The sequence below is a fragment of the Leptopilina heterotoma genome, unplaced genomic scaffold (genome assembly GCF_015476425.1).
Source record: "Leptopilina heterotoma isolate Lh14 unplaced genomic scaffold, ASM1547642v1 Lhet_65, whole genome shotgun sequence".
NCBI classification, from domain to species: domain Eukaryota; kingdom Metazoa; phylum Arthropoda; class Insecta; order Hymenoptera; family Figitidae; genus Leptopilina; species Leptopilina heterotoma.
Genome location: NW_025111152.1, coordinates 367,701 through 385,589, shown reverse-complemented (window position 1 = coordinate 385,589; position 17,889 = coordinate 367,701). Strand labels below are relative to the sequence as shown.

The following is a 17,889-nucleotide window of genomic DNA, read 5'->3' as shown; positions in this document are numbered from 1 at the left end:
AGTAATTCAACATTTGGAAATAACAATTTTTTTAATAAACAAATGTATATTTGAAGAAATATTTAGCGTTCTGTAGAATAAGTGGAAATTGCATTATTTACATGTTATTATTTAAATTGTTACAATCACTGTTTACACATTTACATAGTGCTACATACTAAGCCTGACTTTTTACAACTACAGGACATTGTTTTACAGAAATATATAATTAAAATCTTTCTAATTATATTTCATAAATAAATTGTTTTCATTCATGTGATTCTCTGAAAACGAAAATTTTATCTTTTGCGACAACTAATGATTCTCTGGCGCCAGTCATTAAATTTTCTTAATGATTTTCTAATTACAAAACTTTTAACTGAAGTATCTATGCACAATTGCACATTTATCAGAATCAGTACCTAATGCAGTACCGTCTGCATCGGAACGTTCGTTTGGAGTTTTTCCTTGCTGCGTGATTATTTTCATTTATAGAAAAACTGTTTCCCGTGGTAATATGTTTTTTTTCGATATTAAATTTTAGTGTGAAATATGTCGTTACAAATTACTACTTTAAAAAGAAAAAAGCCTAGTGAAATTGTGTGTTTGTTTTGCGATTCAACAGTTAACTTAGTGAAGGAACCAAGAAAAGAGTCTTTTACTACCATAAAAAATGCAGGAAATAGACGAAAAGATGAGATCAACGAGAAATTTCTTAAATTTTACAATCCATATTCTACAACACAGTGTTTTTCGTGGCACAGAAATTGCATGGCTACGTATGTTAGTGAAGAGAAAATACGACGTCGCGAAATATTTTTGTACAACGAACAATCTGACAGTACTTCTCATGTTGACTTAAATGTGGTGATTAACAATAATGAACCTTTTATAGTTTCTGGTGAAAATGAAGAAAAAGTGAATTGTTTTATATGTAATTGTGTTACAAAAAATAAAGATAAGAGACTTATTTTATGCTCGGAAATTGCTTCGGCAAAGAAGATATTTGACATTGCACTCAAAAAGAAGGATCACATTTTTTTGGAAATCAGCTCTTGTTCGACACCTGAGGACTTATTTGCTAGAAAAGTTAAGTACCACAAAAATTGTTATAAAGAATATATCAGAATACCAAAATCTTCAAGCAACAAGGAAGGTCGACCGTCAACGAAAGTACCTGAAGATATTTTAAATTGTGCTTTTGACAAGCTAATCGATGAAATGAAAGACCAGTTTTCAACAACTTCATTTGAATTATCTTATTTGGCTATACGGCTATCTGAACTCACTGAAATTGAAAATGCGACAATTGAAAATCGAGACGTTAAATCACTTTTCATTAATAAATATGGAGACAAAGTTTTGTTCTCATATCCGTCTGATAAATCAAAATCTTCTACTTTGTTTATGTCTAATGTCCCATTAGTAGAAGTGGTTGAACGTGTTCGTGAACTTAATTCAGAAAATCATATTGTTACATGTGCAAAAGAACTTAGGAAAGAATTGTTGAAAACTACGCTTATTCCAGATGATTATTTATGTGATGAAGTTTTGCTTGAAAAGTTGTTTGCGGAAGAAAAATTACCATCGATTTGGAAAATATTTTTACAAGCATTGTTCAGTTCAAAAAACCAGACATTAGGAGAGAGCACTTATCGAAGAGCCTATTCAGTATTTTCAGATATTTTTTTTACTGTAACTGATAAGCAGACACCCAAACACATAGCTGTTGCTCAATCTATCCACCATCTCAGTAGGTCAAAACATTTAATAACTGTGCTAAACAAGTTAGGCCATTGTATTAGTTACAAATCATTAAAAAATATTGATTTTGAATTAACTAGTTCAATTTTGAGCGAAGATAATAAGCAACAAATTCTAATACCCAAAAACATACTAAAAGATCCATCGTTGTTTCTTCATGGGGCAATAGACAATAATGACTTTAATGAAGAAACATTGAGTGGACAAGGTTCTACACATGTGACTGCCATGGTCATATACCAAGAAGAAAGTTTTGAAGAAAATAACATCCCTTTGGTAACAACAAAGCCTACAGATAAACAGGTCAATCTGAATTTTAAAAGTTTGAATTGTCAAGACGTTCTTTATTACAAACCAATTGAAAATCTATCAGTGTTAAATTATGTAGAAAGCAGTTGTCTATTACCTTGCAGCCAGAACAATATTCAAAAAATCAATTTCTTATGGATTTTATGCAGATTGCAGTACTATGCATTGGAAAACGACTTTTTCAGGCCATCAGTCAATGCAATACCAGGATGGACTTCTTTTCAACAACTTTTAACAACTCAATATTTACCTATATCTACTGTTGGATTTTGTCCTGTGATTCCGCATCCTCCTACTTCCAAAGATGTTGTGTACACCGCCATGACAAACTTTGTCAAGATGTATCTTTCTTTGGAAAAATCCGCAGCTGTTCTATCGTGCGATATGGCTATATATCTTATTGCTAAAGATATACAATTAAGAAGTAATGAATTTCAAGGTCTCACATTAAGGATTGGAACTTTTCATTTGCAGAAAAATTTCTTACGATGTCTAGGTTAGTATATCGTAGAAACTATATGTTTAATAATACAGTAAAACCTCGTTAACACGAATCGGTACGGGGAGTTAATGAGGGAACTATACTATACTAGCCAATGTAATTATGCCGTGGAAAATTTTTGGTTCGTGGTATAGAGAATTTCGTGTTAACAAGGTTTTACTGTATTCTTATTGAACAATGAAAACAAAATTTTATTTGATTGAATAAATTTTGATTAAATAAATTAATTGATGCAAATAAAATTTTTTTGGTTCAATTAAAAATTTAATTGTCTAATATGTAAATACCTAACAGATTAATTAAATCGACTAAATTTTTTTTAAATGAAATAATCATATATAGTACCAATACTTTAACAGTTATTTTAATTTTTCAGGCCAATTTATCGAAGGAAGTGGTCTTGATAATATTCTTATCGAAGCAAATATCTATGGTACCAATACCTTATCAACAATTTTAAGTGGTACCCAATACAATAGGGGGATCAGAGCTCACAAGCTCATTTATGAATCTCTAAGAAGTTTTCAATTTTTTGAATTTATTGATAAATCAGGCTTTTCAGAAGATGAGTTAAAATATTTAAATATGTGTCTTCAGGAAATAAGGGAACGCACTGTTGATAAAGACCACTCAAGTGTAATTGATAAATATACCAAATTTGAAAGGACAATAGAGAATTTCTTCTTAAAGTTTTTGGATTTTTTGAACAGAAAGAGCATCGAAAATGAAACATTCTGCTATTTAAACAACTACTGTCAAATGGTTGAAATTCTTTTAAATTCTATTGCTGCAGATAGACTCGGGGACTTTGACTTACATCTACAAAGTACAAGAGAAATGTTGCCGTTTCTTTTTTCAATGAACCATACAAATTATGTTCGTGGAGTAACATTATATTTGCAAGACATGATGAAACTGCCGACGGAAATGGTATATGAATTGAAAAGAGGTATGATGTCCGTCAAACGAGGAGATGGAAAATTTAATGCTGTAGGATGCGACTTAGCACTGGAACAAACCCAAAATCGATCATCAGCAGTATCTGGGGGTTTAATTGGTATCACCCAAAGCAAAGATGCAATGCAACGATGGCTGCTTTTATATCCAGTAAAAAACTCAATTCACTCCGCCTTATTGTCATATCTTGGCATGCAATCTGATGCAGCAGGTGACATTCATTCCAATTTCCACAGTGAATGGTCGCAATCAAGAATGGATAAAGATGAAATGGATATTAAAAATTTAATCACGTGCCTGAAAGAATGCAATATATTTCAGGTAATATATTATCTTTTTATTATATTTCAAAATAGGAATATATTTATTTATTTATTTATTCATTCATTTATTTACAGACCACTGAAGAGTGCGGCCTTCACAATATTTACACTGGAGCCATTGCAGAGGAATCAACGAAATGCTTGTTGTCTTTGAAAGAAGATGGAGAATCCCTAATTAAGCAATTCGAGAGTGAAAGATTTCAGTTTAAAACGAAAAGTGTGTTTGACCCTTTAAAAAGAGTTCCATTCCACAATTTCACTTATAATTCAAAACAAAAAGCTGCAACTACTGACAATAAAAAACTGACTGACTCTAAGGACATTACGAACGTTCAACAATCATTTATGTTAGCATCACAGCGAGGATTTGACAGGAAAATTCTATCGTCGTATGAAATTTTAGATTATTGTAAGTATTTGTTCACAGAAGATGGATTATATAGGAAATCTCCAAAAGCGACACTTGCTCTAGAGATAGAAAACAATCATAACTGTGCAATAGAATCGTTGTCAAACATTTCGTCTTTAAATTCGTCAAAGATCTATATAGTCGATGGTATGTCACTAGTTCATAAAATTCAGTTAAAAAAATTCATTTCATTTGGTGATTTCGCTCAAGCATATTTCTCAACAATCCTTTTATTGCACTCACCTGATGTTAACAGAATTGATGTTGTGTTCGATAGGTACGATAATTTATCAATAAAATTTTTGGAATCAGAATTACGAAGCAAGGGACAACATGTAAAGAAAATGATTATTTTAAATAATTCTACGAAAATTCCAGTTGATACAAAATCTTTTTTTGCAAGTTCTGAAAATAAATTGCAGTTAGTTAAATTTCTATGTAAGTATGCTTTAAAGGAAGTAAAAATTCAGGAAAATCGTGAATTGTACATTTCCGGTGGGTTTGACGACCCGACTAAATGTTATAAGTTGCAAAGTAATTCTATTTCCGAAATTTTTGCATTAAAATCAAATCACTTAGAGGCAGATTCAAGAATGTTTTCTCATATATTTCATGCAGCAGACACTCAGAATGCTCATATCATTATTCTTAGCGCCGATACGGATGTTTTTATCTTAGGAATTTATTTTTGGCAAAAGCTTTATATAATAGGTTGTCAAGGTCTGTGGTTTGAAGGATCACAGAAAAAGAAACGTTATCTAGGATGTCATTTAGCAGCCGAATCCCTTGGTGATAACGTTTCCAAAATTTTACCAGCTTTACATTCTTTAACTGGTTGTGACACTACTAGTCGACTGGGTAATAAGAAAAATTGCTTAAAATCTGCAACATTAGACTTTATTCAGGCAAGACTTTTAAATTTTGGGGATGAATTTCTAGATTTTGAAAAATTTTCAAACGTAGAGAAAGTATGCACTTATTTATATTCACAAAAAGAAATAACAGCTGATGAAATTCGACACAAACTAATTTCTCAAAATATTGGTTTTGGTTTAAATTTATCTAGAATAATATGCACATCTAATGCCTTATATTTACATTGTTTGAGAGCTTCCGCACAAACATATCTATGGAAAAATGCATTCCAACCTCTAATTGAACCAATTGACTTTCTTCAATTCGGGTATGAATTACGGGATTCTAATTTATATCCGATACAAATGACGAAACCGTCTCTTCCGGAATTGTTAATTAAACCATGTAAATGCTATTCTAACTGTAAAACAATGTCCTGTAGTTGTAAAAAGTCAGGCTTAGTATGTATTTCACTATGTAAATGTGTAAACAGTGATTGTAACAATTTAAATAATAACATGTAGATAATGCAATTTCCACTTATTCTACAGAACGCTAAATATTTCTTCAAATATACATTTGTTTATTAAAAAAATTGTTATTTCCAAATGTTGAATTACTTGTATTCTATTTGACATGTTTCAGAATAAAACATCATTTATAAAAAAAATTCCAATAGTAATTACAAAGTTTGTTTATGAAATTGTTTATAAAGATTGTTTTAAACAATAATTATTTATTCAATTGTTATCATACTTTAAACTTTTCAACACTCATTTCACTTTTCCATTACATTATAGCGACAATTTAGCCTTACGCGTGGATCTTGAAAATTTGCATCCCTTAATTTTAATAATTCTTTTGTTTATAACTTTTGTGTTGTTACAAATAGGAAAAAAAGTTTTTAATGAAAGTTATAGATATTATTAATATCTACAAAAAATGTTTCTACAAAAATGTTGTCCAATTGTTATTTACTGCAATATATTGAAAAACAAATTTCACCCTTAAAATCAATATGGCGGCCAAAGTTACTACAATTTTTTCCGGTAACATGGGTTTTCATATATGGTAGGACTTCATCTACATAAATCAATCAAAAAATCTTGGTCCTCGGGTTTTCCATTTCATTACAGCGACAATTTCGTCTTACGCGTGGATCTTGAAAGCCAGGATTGGCCATACTCCGCCGTCTTTGCCGTCATCCAAGGTCAATAAATTTAACGCAATCTTTTATTGTGACCACTCAAATTATTCGTTAGAAAATTTCCTTTAAATTGTCTCTGATGAGTTTTTTTTGTAAAATGTAAAATTAAAAGTAAATTAATTTTCAAAATTTGCATCCCTTAATTTTAATAATTCTTTTGTTTATAACTTTTGTATTGTTACAAATAGGAAAAAAAGTTTTTAATGAAAGTTATAGATATTATTAATATCTACAAAAAATGTTTCTACAAAAATTTTGTCCAATTGTTATTTACTGCAATATATTGAAAAACAAATTTCACCCTTAAAATCAATATGGCGGCCAAAGTTACCACAATTTTTTCCGGCAACATGGGTTTTCATATATGGTAGGACTTCATCTGTATGAATCAATCAAAAAATCTTGGTCCTCGGGTTTTGCATACTCAACTTCCCCCAGCGCCTGCACTATACAGTTACAAATCCAAAATTTCGAAAAAACTCCACTTTTATTTTGGTTAATTTTTTTTCTTTTTTTTTTTTTTACTTAGGGGCCGTCCGAGCAACCCTCACAGCGGGGGCGCTCGGACCCTCAAACCCTCATTAAGGAAAACTGTTAATGACTTTTCTATAGAAATATAAATTTGTTAAATAGTAACATTTTTAATTTTTCATTGACATATTTAAATTCCTTACTTTCTCACGATTTCATACATATGTTGTTTATCAAAAAAAAGTTAAAATTAAAAAAATTTGTCATTTTTTTCAGATACATAGAATGAAGTTAACTCTACCAAAAACCTTACCTATTATCAAATAAATATTTACTGTATCACTTAGGTTTTATCTAAATCAATTTAATGCTATTTGACCCAATAATTGCATTATTTGAAGCATATACCATTTAACTTAATTTTTTAATTTTAACTTTTTTTGGTAAACAACATATGTATGAAATCGTGAGAAAGTAAGGAATTTAAATATGTCAATGAAAAATTAAAACTGTTACTATTTAACAAATTTATATTTTTATAGAAAAAGTCATATACCCCCGCTGTGAGGGTTGCTCGGGACTCAGTTTCGACTTGGTGTGCCGCATGGTGGGGATAAGCTGCTTCCTCTCACGGGACTATCTCGGACACTGCCCGAAAATTTTGACCCCCCCTCCCCCCATGTAACACACTGTAACATACATTAAGTAGGTATGTTCTCGTTGCCTGCACTTCTTACACTTTAACACCTAACCTCCACTATGCTGTTCTCTTTGCCGGATGTGACATAATTTTTCCATACATTTCGCTACACTTTCTGCACCTACTCTTGAGGTGGTGTAAAATTTACACTTAGTGCAGGCAACGAAAACATACCTATGAGCGCCATTTTTTTTTGCTTATCGTAACAAATAGCTTGACCCCCCCCTCCCCCCAAAATGTGTAACGTAATATATGGACGATCCCTTACCTCTAAGTGCTCTGTGAGTTTCAAAATGGGATCTGCATAACTTTCCGAGAAATAAATAAAATTTTTCAATGCTGTGGGTCACATTTCAAGCTAATACATTAAACAAACGAGCATTACCATGGAATTGCTCAACTACAGAGTAAAATCTTATTCTTGGCATGAAGAATTAGTTAATATTAGCTTTTAATTTTTTTAAATTTAGTATTTTCAGTAGGGGAAAGGCTTGCAGGTTGCCATACCTATAAGCTTTTTTGCTCATAACTCATTAAAAAATAATAATAATTTATATGAACATACCATCGGAAAGAGGACCTAAGAAGCTACAAATTTTACCCATAGATAATTTAAATTGGCAAACAATAAAATTTTTACATCAATTTTTAAAAATGATGTAAAATTAACGTTCCGAAATTTATTAGGCTTGCAGGTTGACCCACCTTGAAAAATTGATAATATGTAACAACTCCAATAAATTTATTAAATTTCACTTACATTTAATGTTTCTGAACATAATAATTTAAATAAAATTTTTTTAAATAATTTATTAATAAATAAAATTTTTTTTAAACAAAAAATATTTTTGAAAAATAAATTTTTTTTTTCATTTGAAAATCGAATGAAAAGCAAAATATGTGAAAAAAATTAAATTTCGGAAATCGTGTAAATTTACTCTAAATTATCATTGCGGATTCGCATTTTGGACCTGCAAACCGTAAAGTGAGTCAACCTGCAATTTTGAACACTATTTTTAAATCGATGAAAAAAAGTATTAATTCCCTACTGGAAGTAAAAAGATAGAAAGAGATAGAATTTTGGGGATAGAAAGAGATAAAGTTTTTTCTATCCCTTTGAAATAGCCACTTTGCATACCCGAAATATTATACCTTTTTATCTCCAAATTTCTATCTCTTTTTATTCCCTACTAGCTGTCATACCCGTCTTCGACAGGTTTTAGTTTCTACAAATACATTCAATAGTGTGTCTACCAGTCTCGAAAAATGGAAAATAGAGGGGAATTTAATTTGACAGGAAAAAATAATAATTAGCTACCATTAACTATTTCATTAGAAAAATATAACTACATATTTTAAATCAGTGATTGACTTTTTATCATCAAATAATTTGTTTTTAATTAATTAAAATGCAGAGAACAATGTTTGTCAATTATTTGTAGAAATTTAATTATTGTATTATAAGTTAATCGAAAATTTTCACCAGTTTTTGCTAAAATCTAAAATAAGACCTATATTGCAGGCTGAATTCACAGTTTTTCCCAATTAAATTAAATTCCTGCATATTTTCCGTTTTTCCAGTTGGTAGAACCCCTGTTAAAAGTGTTAGTAAAAACAAAAACCCGTCGAAGAGTATTTTCATAAAATAAGTGAATTTTTGTAGCCATTTGTAGTTTTATTTATTGTTAATACTTATCAAGATTTATATTTGATGAGAAAAGATACACCTGTAAAAATTTGGACAAAGCTGGGAAAACCGGATAGTTTGTTAAACAAAAGTAATAATAGACACCCTGTTTAACTTTTGCCTTTACAATGCTCAAAACATCCCTAAAAGTTAAATCTAGAGTTAAAATAACATAACTTTTTACTATCTAAGTTTTTTCCCAGTATCATAATGCAAGTATCGTATCACAGGTATTCTTGAATTCCTGCAGTATCAATTTTATCATAAAAAATCTCCATTTTTAATATTTTCGAAGTTTTTGCAATTGAAAATTTTTTATTAATTAAATAAACAAATAAATCTAAATTCCATTATTTTGACGTCAAAAGTTTATCAGAGACCCCAAAAATACTACTGAATTAATCTTGATAGTACAATTACTCTCAATTATAATTTTTCAATTTTTTGATTAAAAACATTTTTATACATACTTTCATCTTATAGTTATAGGACAGTTTTTTTTCAAAGTTATGCTAAAATATGACTAAATAACATGCAATATTTAATTACAAAAAGTTTAAAAGATATACATTAAAAAATATAAAATTTGGAAATTTTCCATTTTTTTAATTTTCTGAAAAAATTGAATACCTCCCATTCTAACAAATAAGTTTAAAATCTGTAAATTAATTGTTTATATATATTTTACAAAAGTCATAACTGATTAATTTACAGCAATCTGGCAAAATTAAAAAAAAAATTTCGAATTTTTTGGAAAATTTATAATTTTTTTTATATTAATATTATTTTTTAATTCAATTTATTGTTATATATCTTTAAAATCATTTATATTATTAATAAATTAAAAAATTTATGCCAATCTGCAAAAATAAAAAAAAAATTTTTTTTAATTTTTTGAAAAATTTATAACTTTTGTTCATCTCAATATTTTTTCATCAAATATAGCTAATATTTTAAGTCAGACCAATACCTAAAAGATTGCCAAATTTTACTTTAATCGGTCAAAACGTTTTCAAGTTATACGCGAACAAAATTTTGCGGACATACATACATACATACATACATACACACATACATACATACATACACACAGGAAATTTTCTATTACCATTTTTGGATTCTCCGTTGTTCAAATAAGTAAATTATGCTAGAAAAAATTAATTTCGTGCAATGTACAGACAAAAGTCTGATTTTATTAATATAGATAATCCCCTATCTATCTCTTTTTATACCTATGTACTTTTATCTCTTTTTATTCCTCTATTTATGTTAATATTATTAACAATATTAAAGACTTCATGAAGTATTACAATGGGGATCCTCACAGCCAAACTTGACCAGTAGAGTGCAGCACTACTATAAGATTTTATGGCGCAAAATTTTAAATGTAATTTGTTGCATAATATTAATTAAACAATATAAATGGTTTTTGTTCATGTGAATGAAGAATAAAATCATTAGATCAGAAATATTGGTTATAATAAAGTACAGAAAACTATTTAAAGATGTTGGGAGATTCAAAATTAAAATGTGTTTACAATATTTTTAATAACAGGCAACATAACCTCAATTTGTTTTATCTATACTTTTACGATACTGTGACTTGCAAAACCGTCTTTTTTCCTGTGACACAAATTCCTCACCCAAGTAATTCAATTTTTAACTTTACACAATTCCAAAAAAAGTATTTATTTACTTCGCCCATTTGTTTGTAAAACAAATATGACTTTTCGCGAAATCAAAAATTAAGCGCTAGACAAATCTTGCTATGGTGCTGCCATCTGAGATTAGCTTTACATATAATGATCCCCATTTCAATTGAATTCATTCATTATTTAAAAAGAATATTTTTAGAGTTTTCGTACTTCTATCTATAACCTATTCTTAACTATTCAAGTTATTTATTTATTTGTTATGAAATTATTATTTATTGTTTAAATCTATATTTCATTTCACATTATTAACCAACATTGTACACATAACACTTAAAACCAAATTTGAAAAATCTCGCACGCAGGAGGGCTCGAACCCTGAACCTTAGGGACGCAAGTCGAATACACATTTCACTCAGCCACGCTAGCTTGGAAGATATTTTTCTTGAACTACCTTTTAAATTTTGAGACTGTATTGATCTCTTTTTATCTCTTACTCTATCACTCTTTATATCTCAGTTGATCTCCTTTTTAAAGTTTTAATTTCTCTTTATTTATCATGAAATCGTCACATAGCTAATTCAATGTATAGGAAGGAAATGGACTGCAGTCTATTGCAACCAATTGCAATTGAGTTAAAGGCATAAAAGTGATAAGTATTGTATGTACTGATATGTAATTGGGATTAGAATAACAAAATTATTGAGATAAAAGAAGAAAAGGCTTTTTCAATCGAATTGGAAAGAAATACACGGAGAAAAATGGAAAAATGATTTATGCAGTCAGTGTAGTACTCCTTTATAGAATAATATGTGACAGGTACACACTATAGTATTAAAAGTTTCATAGATGAACAGTTTGGGACTCAACACAAGTTATCCCATTCATCAGCTTAAACAAGATTGTTTATATAGTCTAAGAGGGAATAAGAGTATAAAAAATTGGAATGAGAAATTGCTTTCTCATGTAATTGTTAAAAGAACGCAGCAGTGTACAAAACACAAGTCAATAATAGAAGCGAATATTGAACAAATAGTACTCAGTCCAGTTCTTTCGAAAAATGAATGCCGTGCACATAAAGTAGATACCTACTCGAAAACCACAAGTTATTCTCTCTCTCTCACACTAATGGTCGTTCACTTATCTTACCGTTTCACTTACTATTACTACTCTCAACTATTATGCAGTGCAGTTAAGTTCATTAAATTATTAAATATTGCTGTGAGAATAATTAATTATACATTTCATTCAACGTCAATGTACTATTTTGTACACGGAAAAAAATAATAATCAAATTTACCATGAGGAGTGTCAAACTTGAAAAAGGTTAGGAAAAAATTAATGTTTTTTATTTATTTATTATTAAATTCTAATAACCGCGTATCAAATTTAAACTAGTTGACAATATTATTAATTCAATATTATGAGTATTGTTGACATCCATACTTACATTAATTACAAAGTAAAATCCACGCATCATCTAATTTATTTCATTGGTAAGGGATGTTTCTTAAATAGGAAATTTCCCCCATCGATTGCGTAGCCGAGAGGCTTAATGTAAAAGCGTGCGATTTATAATTATGCGTATATTTAGTTGTATGGTTAGGTAGGTGTTCAATCCCGTATGATTGTAAGATTTTCCGATGCAGTTAGTTGTTAATTGTAAGTATGAAGATGTGGGAAGAATAAAACTTGTGAATTAATGAATATGAATATATAAAGAGCGCATTTAACATATTTTTCTTTTTTTTTAATGATTGGTTATTGTTTTTTTTTTTTATATAAAATTGACGAAGTGAATAAAAGGAAACACTCGTTTCGCGTCGCGTCGGCCATTTATTTTGACAGGTTCCGCGCCTGCGTTCCCTTATTGTGAAAACTTCGAAGTAGGGGACTGAGTCCAGTTTCTCTACTATGCACACTGCAGCGCGCCTTATAATCTTCCCCTGTGTTTCAATGCTCTTTACAGTGACATTTGGAACTAAGACCCTCTATCCACTATACGCAACATCCTAAGATGCTTGATGGAAATGAATTAATGCACCTACTTTTACTGGACTGAGTCCAGTTTTTTCAATATTGACTCCCAGTTTTTCAAACTCTATTTTTCTCAGTGTAGACTGATATAGAATTGAGGGGATAAAAAGAAAAAAGTATGTCATTAGAATAAAGTTAGGATAAAAAGAAAAGAAAGTGAATAGTAAAAGATTTAATAGAGATAAAGTAAAGGTTATTAAAAGAGATTGAGCAAAAGTAGATGATGGAAAGAGATTGAATCGAATCGAGAGGTGATAGACTAAGATTAAACTCAAGGTGTAAATTGTGATGAGTGTGTACTAAGATTAAAATGTAGATAAGAAGAGAAAAGTACAAGGATGAAAAGGATAGAACGGTATAAAATAAATGTGATTTATAAAGATAAGAAAAAAAGTAAATACTAATAAGATTCAAATGAGGAAAGAAAGAGAATGAAGTAAATGGTAGAAGGATGAAATAAGGGTTATTAGAAGAGATTGAGAAAAAGTATGAAATAAAAAGAGATTGAAAGGATTAAAAAAGGAAAAGCCTGGGATAAAGGAAGGTCATAAGCAGGGATCAGTGTGTTCTTGGATTAAAGTTTTTTATTTAATTAAAGTTTAAAGATTAAATAGATTAAAGCAGCGACAGAAAGGGAAGAAAGTTGATAGGAAAAGAATTGAAGAAGATAAGGAAAATGTTATTGAAAAAGATTGAGAAGAAGAGAAGATAGAAAGCGATAGTATTAATAAAAATGGGGATAGATTAAGAGAGATAAACTTTATCTCTTTCCATCTCAGAGATAAACAAATATTCAAGGAGATAGGATTCCTATCCCTTGACCTCCTGCAGGGAGAATAAAACTGGATAAGTATGAAGTGACATTGAAAAGAGTATAAAAAGTTATCTTTGGGGATTGAAAAAGGATTCAATGGGATATAATGAAGGTTATTGAAAAAGATTAAGAAATAAAGAAAAAATCGAATTTTTTTTAATTTAATAGAAAAGAGATAGACTTTGATAGAACCGAAGGAATAAAAGGAGACAAGTATGGACTGAGATTTAAATAGGGATAGAAAGGGAAAGAAGTGAATAGTAAGAGGATAAAAGGCGATAAAGTAAGGGTTATTAAAAGAGATTGAATAAAAAGGGAAGATAGAAATAGATTGAGGGGAATAAAAAAGGGATAGCCTGGGATAGAAACAAGATTCCCAGGCAGAAATTTTCGTAAACAGCGAAGTTAACGTCCGATTCACTACTAATATAATACTGTTTGACAGTATTAATCTTCCGTGTAACTTGTACTATTAGGAACTCCGGCATTTTACTGGCTCAGTACGTCCAATGCGTTCGTGACAAAGCTTCTATTATGACAGTTTTGAGGTTAACCTACTAATACAGCCGTTGATATGATTACATCCACGAAATAGAATAAGGAGACCTCACGCATAGGTACAAAGTGGTACCTATTTGGGGGGTCAGAGATCTCGATCTGTACACCAGATGGAACAACAGCGCCTCACTTGAGAAAAATGGTACTAGAGCATTGTCTCCTATATTAAAAAATTAAATAAATTTTTACTTTGAAAAATTGTATTTTTTTAAATAACTTTGTTAAAGTCATGTCATAATGTAAACAGTATGGTGGGTATGTAATAAAACTCATAAATATAAAAATACCTATTTTATATTCGTTAGTCATTTAACAGTGCCATACATAAACAGAAATTTTCTTAATTTTTGAAAGTAAAAGCACATATTTTGTAATTTTTATGCAGGAAATAAAACTTTATAATTGTTAACATTAAAATAACATATGTTATGTAACTCTTAAAATTAAAATCACATTTTTTAACGCTTGACAAAAATCTTTGGAAACCCGCTGTAATGTAAATTTACATTTATATATATGTGACGCGACACGAGAAAAGGGACCTATCGTTAAAAAAATCGATTTTGAGATTATGGTGCTATTCGACAGATTATTCTTTGCTCTTTCACGTGAAAAAATCAAAAGTTGAAAAACTTAAATAGTGTTAATAATATAAAGCCCGAAAGTTAAGCATGTAAGCGTAAATACACGGGTTTTCTGCGCATGGCGTCGCTTTAAACGCTCTCCCTGTAAAATTCTCCTTTGCGGCGATAGGTCCCTTGTCTCGTGTCGCGTCACATATATATATATATATATATATATATATATATATATATATATATATATAAAATAATTTTTTTAGTCACTTTTAATAAATATTACTACATAACTTTTTTAGCAGGAAGATGGCAAATATTTTCCACAGACATTCGTTTTTTTTTAAAGTTACATCTTTGTTTGTCTTATCACAACAGTTTTTTTGCAAAATCAGTATTACCTTTTGGTATTGATGCTGATTTTTCAACAAGTTTGGATGATTTTCTCCTCTCTCTTGTCATCTCACTTGTTTCGTTGTTTTTCTTGTTATACTCTTTACAAATGAATAGCATTCTCATAGTAACATAAAATATAACAATTCTTCGAGTTAACAAGTGAGCATGCTCATTACATCCAACCAAATTAATTGAATCTATTTCTGTAAATTGTGTGCAATTTGAAGAAAACTATTAACATGCACATCTTGTTCATGCACTGTTTGCATGATCGAATTTTCGATCTTAGATATCAAACTGTATAACTGCACAGATGGATGTTTTAAAAATCCTTTAGATTTTAAAAGAAAAAAAAAAGAAAATCATATATCCTGAAATGTAAGTGACAGAATAATCAGAAGCTTCGGAATAGTCATGATTTTTTAAAATTCTCGTGGTATCATTTAAAATGCATATTTGTGATCCCTTTTCCACGAGACTATCAATAAGCTTTTCAAACTTTTCTTGTTTAACGTTTGTGTCTGAAATATCTTTTAAGTTAATTAATGACTCGAGAATTTCGCCGCCTTCTACATTACATCCTTTCGGAGGTTTTACAAGGGAGTAAGTAGAGACAAGTTTATACATTTGTATAAAAAGGATGGAGTCCGGATGGTCATTAGCTCCGCAACATTCCCTCATCATCCCAAAAAACCTCTAAAAGTAGTTTGATTTGCAGAATAATTTATTTGCGAATGTTATGAAGTACCCAAATACCACGTAATATTACAGTCATATTAAAATGTCCACCTAATGGACGAGTAATATTAATTACTCGTTAATATTACAGTAATATTACGTGCTGCTTGGGGAACATATTAATGTATTAAATAAAATACCTCCACACAATCTTGATTGAGACGTCCCGTCATCAAGTATGAAAAATTACATTTTTCAGTTAAAAATTTACAAATTTCCAACGTTGCCTTTAAGGAAATTTTCAATCCATAGCAACAACTATCTGTTAAAAATTTATAATTCTTCGCCTTTGCTTCTTCTTCCCACTCTTAAAGATATTGTATGAAATTTTTCACGACCTAAAAAAAATTTTGCAATAATAATTTTAAGAATTACAGACAACCCTGCATTTTGGAGAATTTTTGTTGTTGTTAAAAATAAAAATATCGATTAATTTTATAAATATTGATAAAATATATACTTTATATACACGAATCGATTTGTTTTCATACCAGGAATACAATTTTTGACAAGAATTGAGGAGGTCAATCAAATAACTCGATTTACGCTCGGCTGAAATGCTGAGAAGCCAGTCAGTCAGGTCAAAAGTGAGAAAAATGAAAACTCAAAATTTTGGTTTTTAAAGAACGGCATCTTTTAGATAACAAAAAAATACATCTTTTTCCTTAATGAATTTTTTTTGTAGAGCTAATATTTCTCATATTAAAAAATAAAAACCAAAAAATTTGTGTTTAGAAATTTAATTAAGTTTCAAAACGCAAACGGTCTTTTTGCATACAAAATGTTAATGAATTTGCTCGGAATTTTATGTACATTATTATAAACATTATTATAAACAATGACCTGTCAGCAATAAGGTTATCTTATTTTCGATGAGAAAAATTATCGAGGGAAGTTTTGAGTTGAACAAACTTCCAGTGAGAAAGTTGTTCTATATTATTCAACAAAGTTTTTCTGAAAATTGCAAATAAATTTGTTTAAAAATAACAAAGTTATTTAATTTTTAAAAAGTCCCTCCCGCGTCACGCATACGCCACAAGCGACAGCGCAATGTGGTGGCAATCTACTAGCGACAGCTATATGTTGTTAATTTATTTTAACAATTTTTTTTATGTAAACATGGTTATTTCATGTTTAATCTAATAATTAGAATGTTGTTAATATTATTGACAAAGATTAAAAATGTTGTAAAAATGTTTAGAAAAAACATAAAGGTTTTTATTTTTAAAATTACTTTAAAATTAATGTTTTCTAATCGTATTTTAAACATTTAATTCATTATATTATTAATAATAATACATAATTTTTAGGAGGGGATAAAATAACCATCTTTACATAAAAAAAATTGTTAAAATAAATTAACAACATATAGCTGTCGCTAGTAGATTGCCACCACATTGCGCTGTCGCTTGTGGCGTATGCGTGACGCGGCAGGGAATTTTTAAAAATTAAATAACTTTGTTATTTTTAAACAAATTTATTTGAAATTTTCAGAAAAACTTCGTTAAATAGTATAGAACAACTTTCTCACTGGAAGTTTGTTCAACTCAAAACTTCCCTCGATACTTTTTCTCATCGAAAATAAGATAACCTTATTGCTGACAGGTCATTGTTTATAATAAAAAACAATTAAACAAAAAATAATTTTAAAATGTTTTATGACTTTTTCTGTATGCAAAAAGACCGTTTGCATTTTATAACTTAATTAAATTTCTAAACACAAATTTTTTGGTTTTTATTTTTTAATATGAGAAATATTAGCTCTACAAAAAAATTCATTAAGAAAAAAGATGTATTTTTTTGTTATCTACAAGATGCCGTTCTTTAAAAACCAAAATTTTGAGTTTTCATTTTTCTTACTTTTGACCTGACTGACTGGCTTCTCAGCATTTCGGCCGAGCGTAAATCGAGTTATTTGATTGACCTCCTCAATTAATAAAAATTTTAATAAAGAAA

General features: G+C 29.4%; 3 protein-coding genes across 4 annotated transcripts in view; 2 read left to right on the top strand and 1 right to left on the bottom strand.

Moving 5' to 3' along the window:
• The window catches only part of LOC122510011, a 197,330-nt gene that overhangs the window by 22,686 nt on the left and 156,755 nt on the right, over positions 1-17,889 (bottom strand). The gene's annotated exons all lie outside the window — the stretch shown is intronic.
• LOC122510013 (enhancer of rudimentary homolog) overlaps positions 1-17,889 on the top strand; it is an 87,284-nt gene that overhangs the window by 61,485 nt on the left and 7,910 nt on the right. The gene's annotated exons all lie outside the window — the stretch shown is intronic.
• On the top strand, positions 429-5,714 carry LOC122510010. The gene is made up of 3 exons (XM_043624388.1): positions 429-2,548; positions 2,931-3,832; positions 3,910-5,714. Exons 1-3 carry the CDS (start codon positions 532-534, stop codon positions 5,620-5,622), a joined length of 4,632 nt encoding a protein of 1,543 aa, XP_043480323.1. The 5' UTR covers positions 429-531; the 3' UTR covers positions 5,623-5,714.

Coding starts and splice junctions, on each gene's coding strand:
- LOC122510010 (XM_043624388.1), top strand. CDS start 532: ATGTCGTTACAAATTACTACTTTAAAAAGAAAAAAGCCTAGTGAAATT. Junction 2,549..2,930: donor AAATTTCTTACGATGTCTAG/GTTAGTATATCG, acceptor TTAATTTTTCAG/GCCAATTTATCGAAGGAAGT. Junction 3,833..3,909: donor AAGAATGCAATATATTTCAG/GTAATATATTAT, acceptor ATTTATTTACAG/ACCACTGAAGAGTGCGGCCT.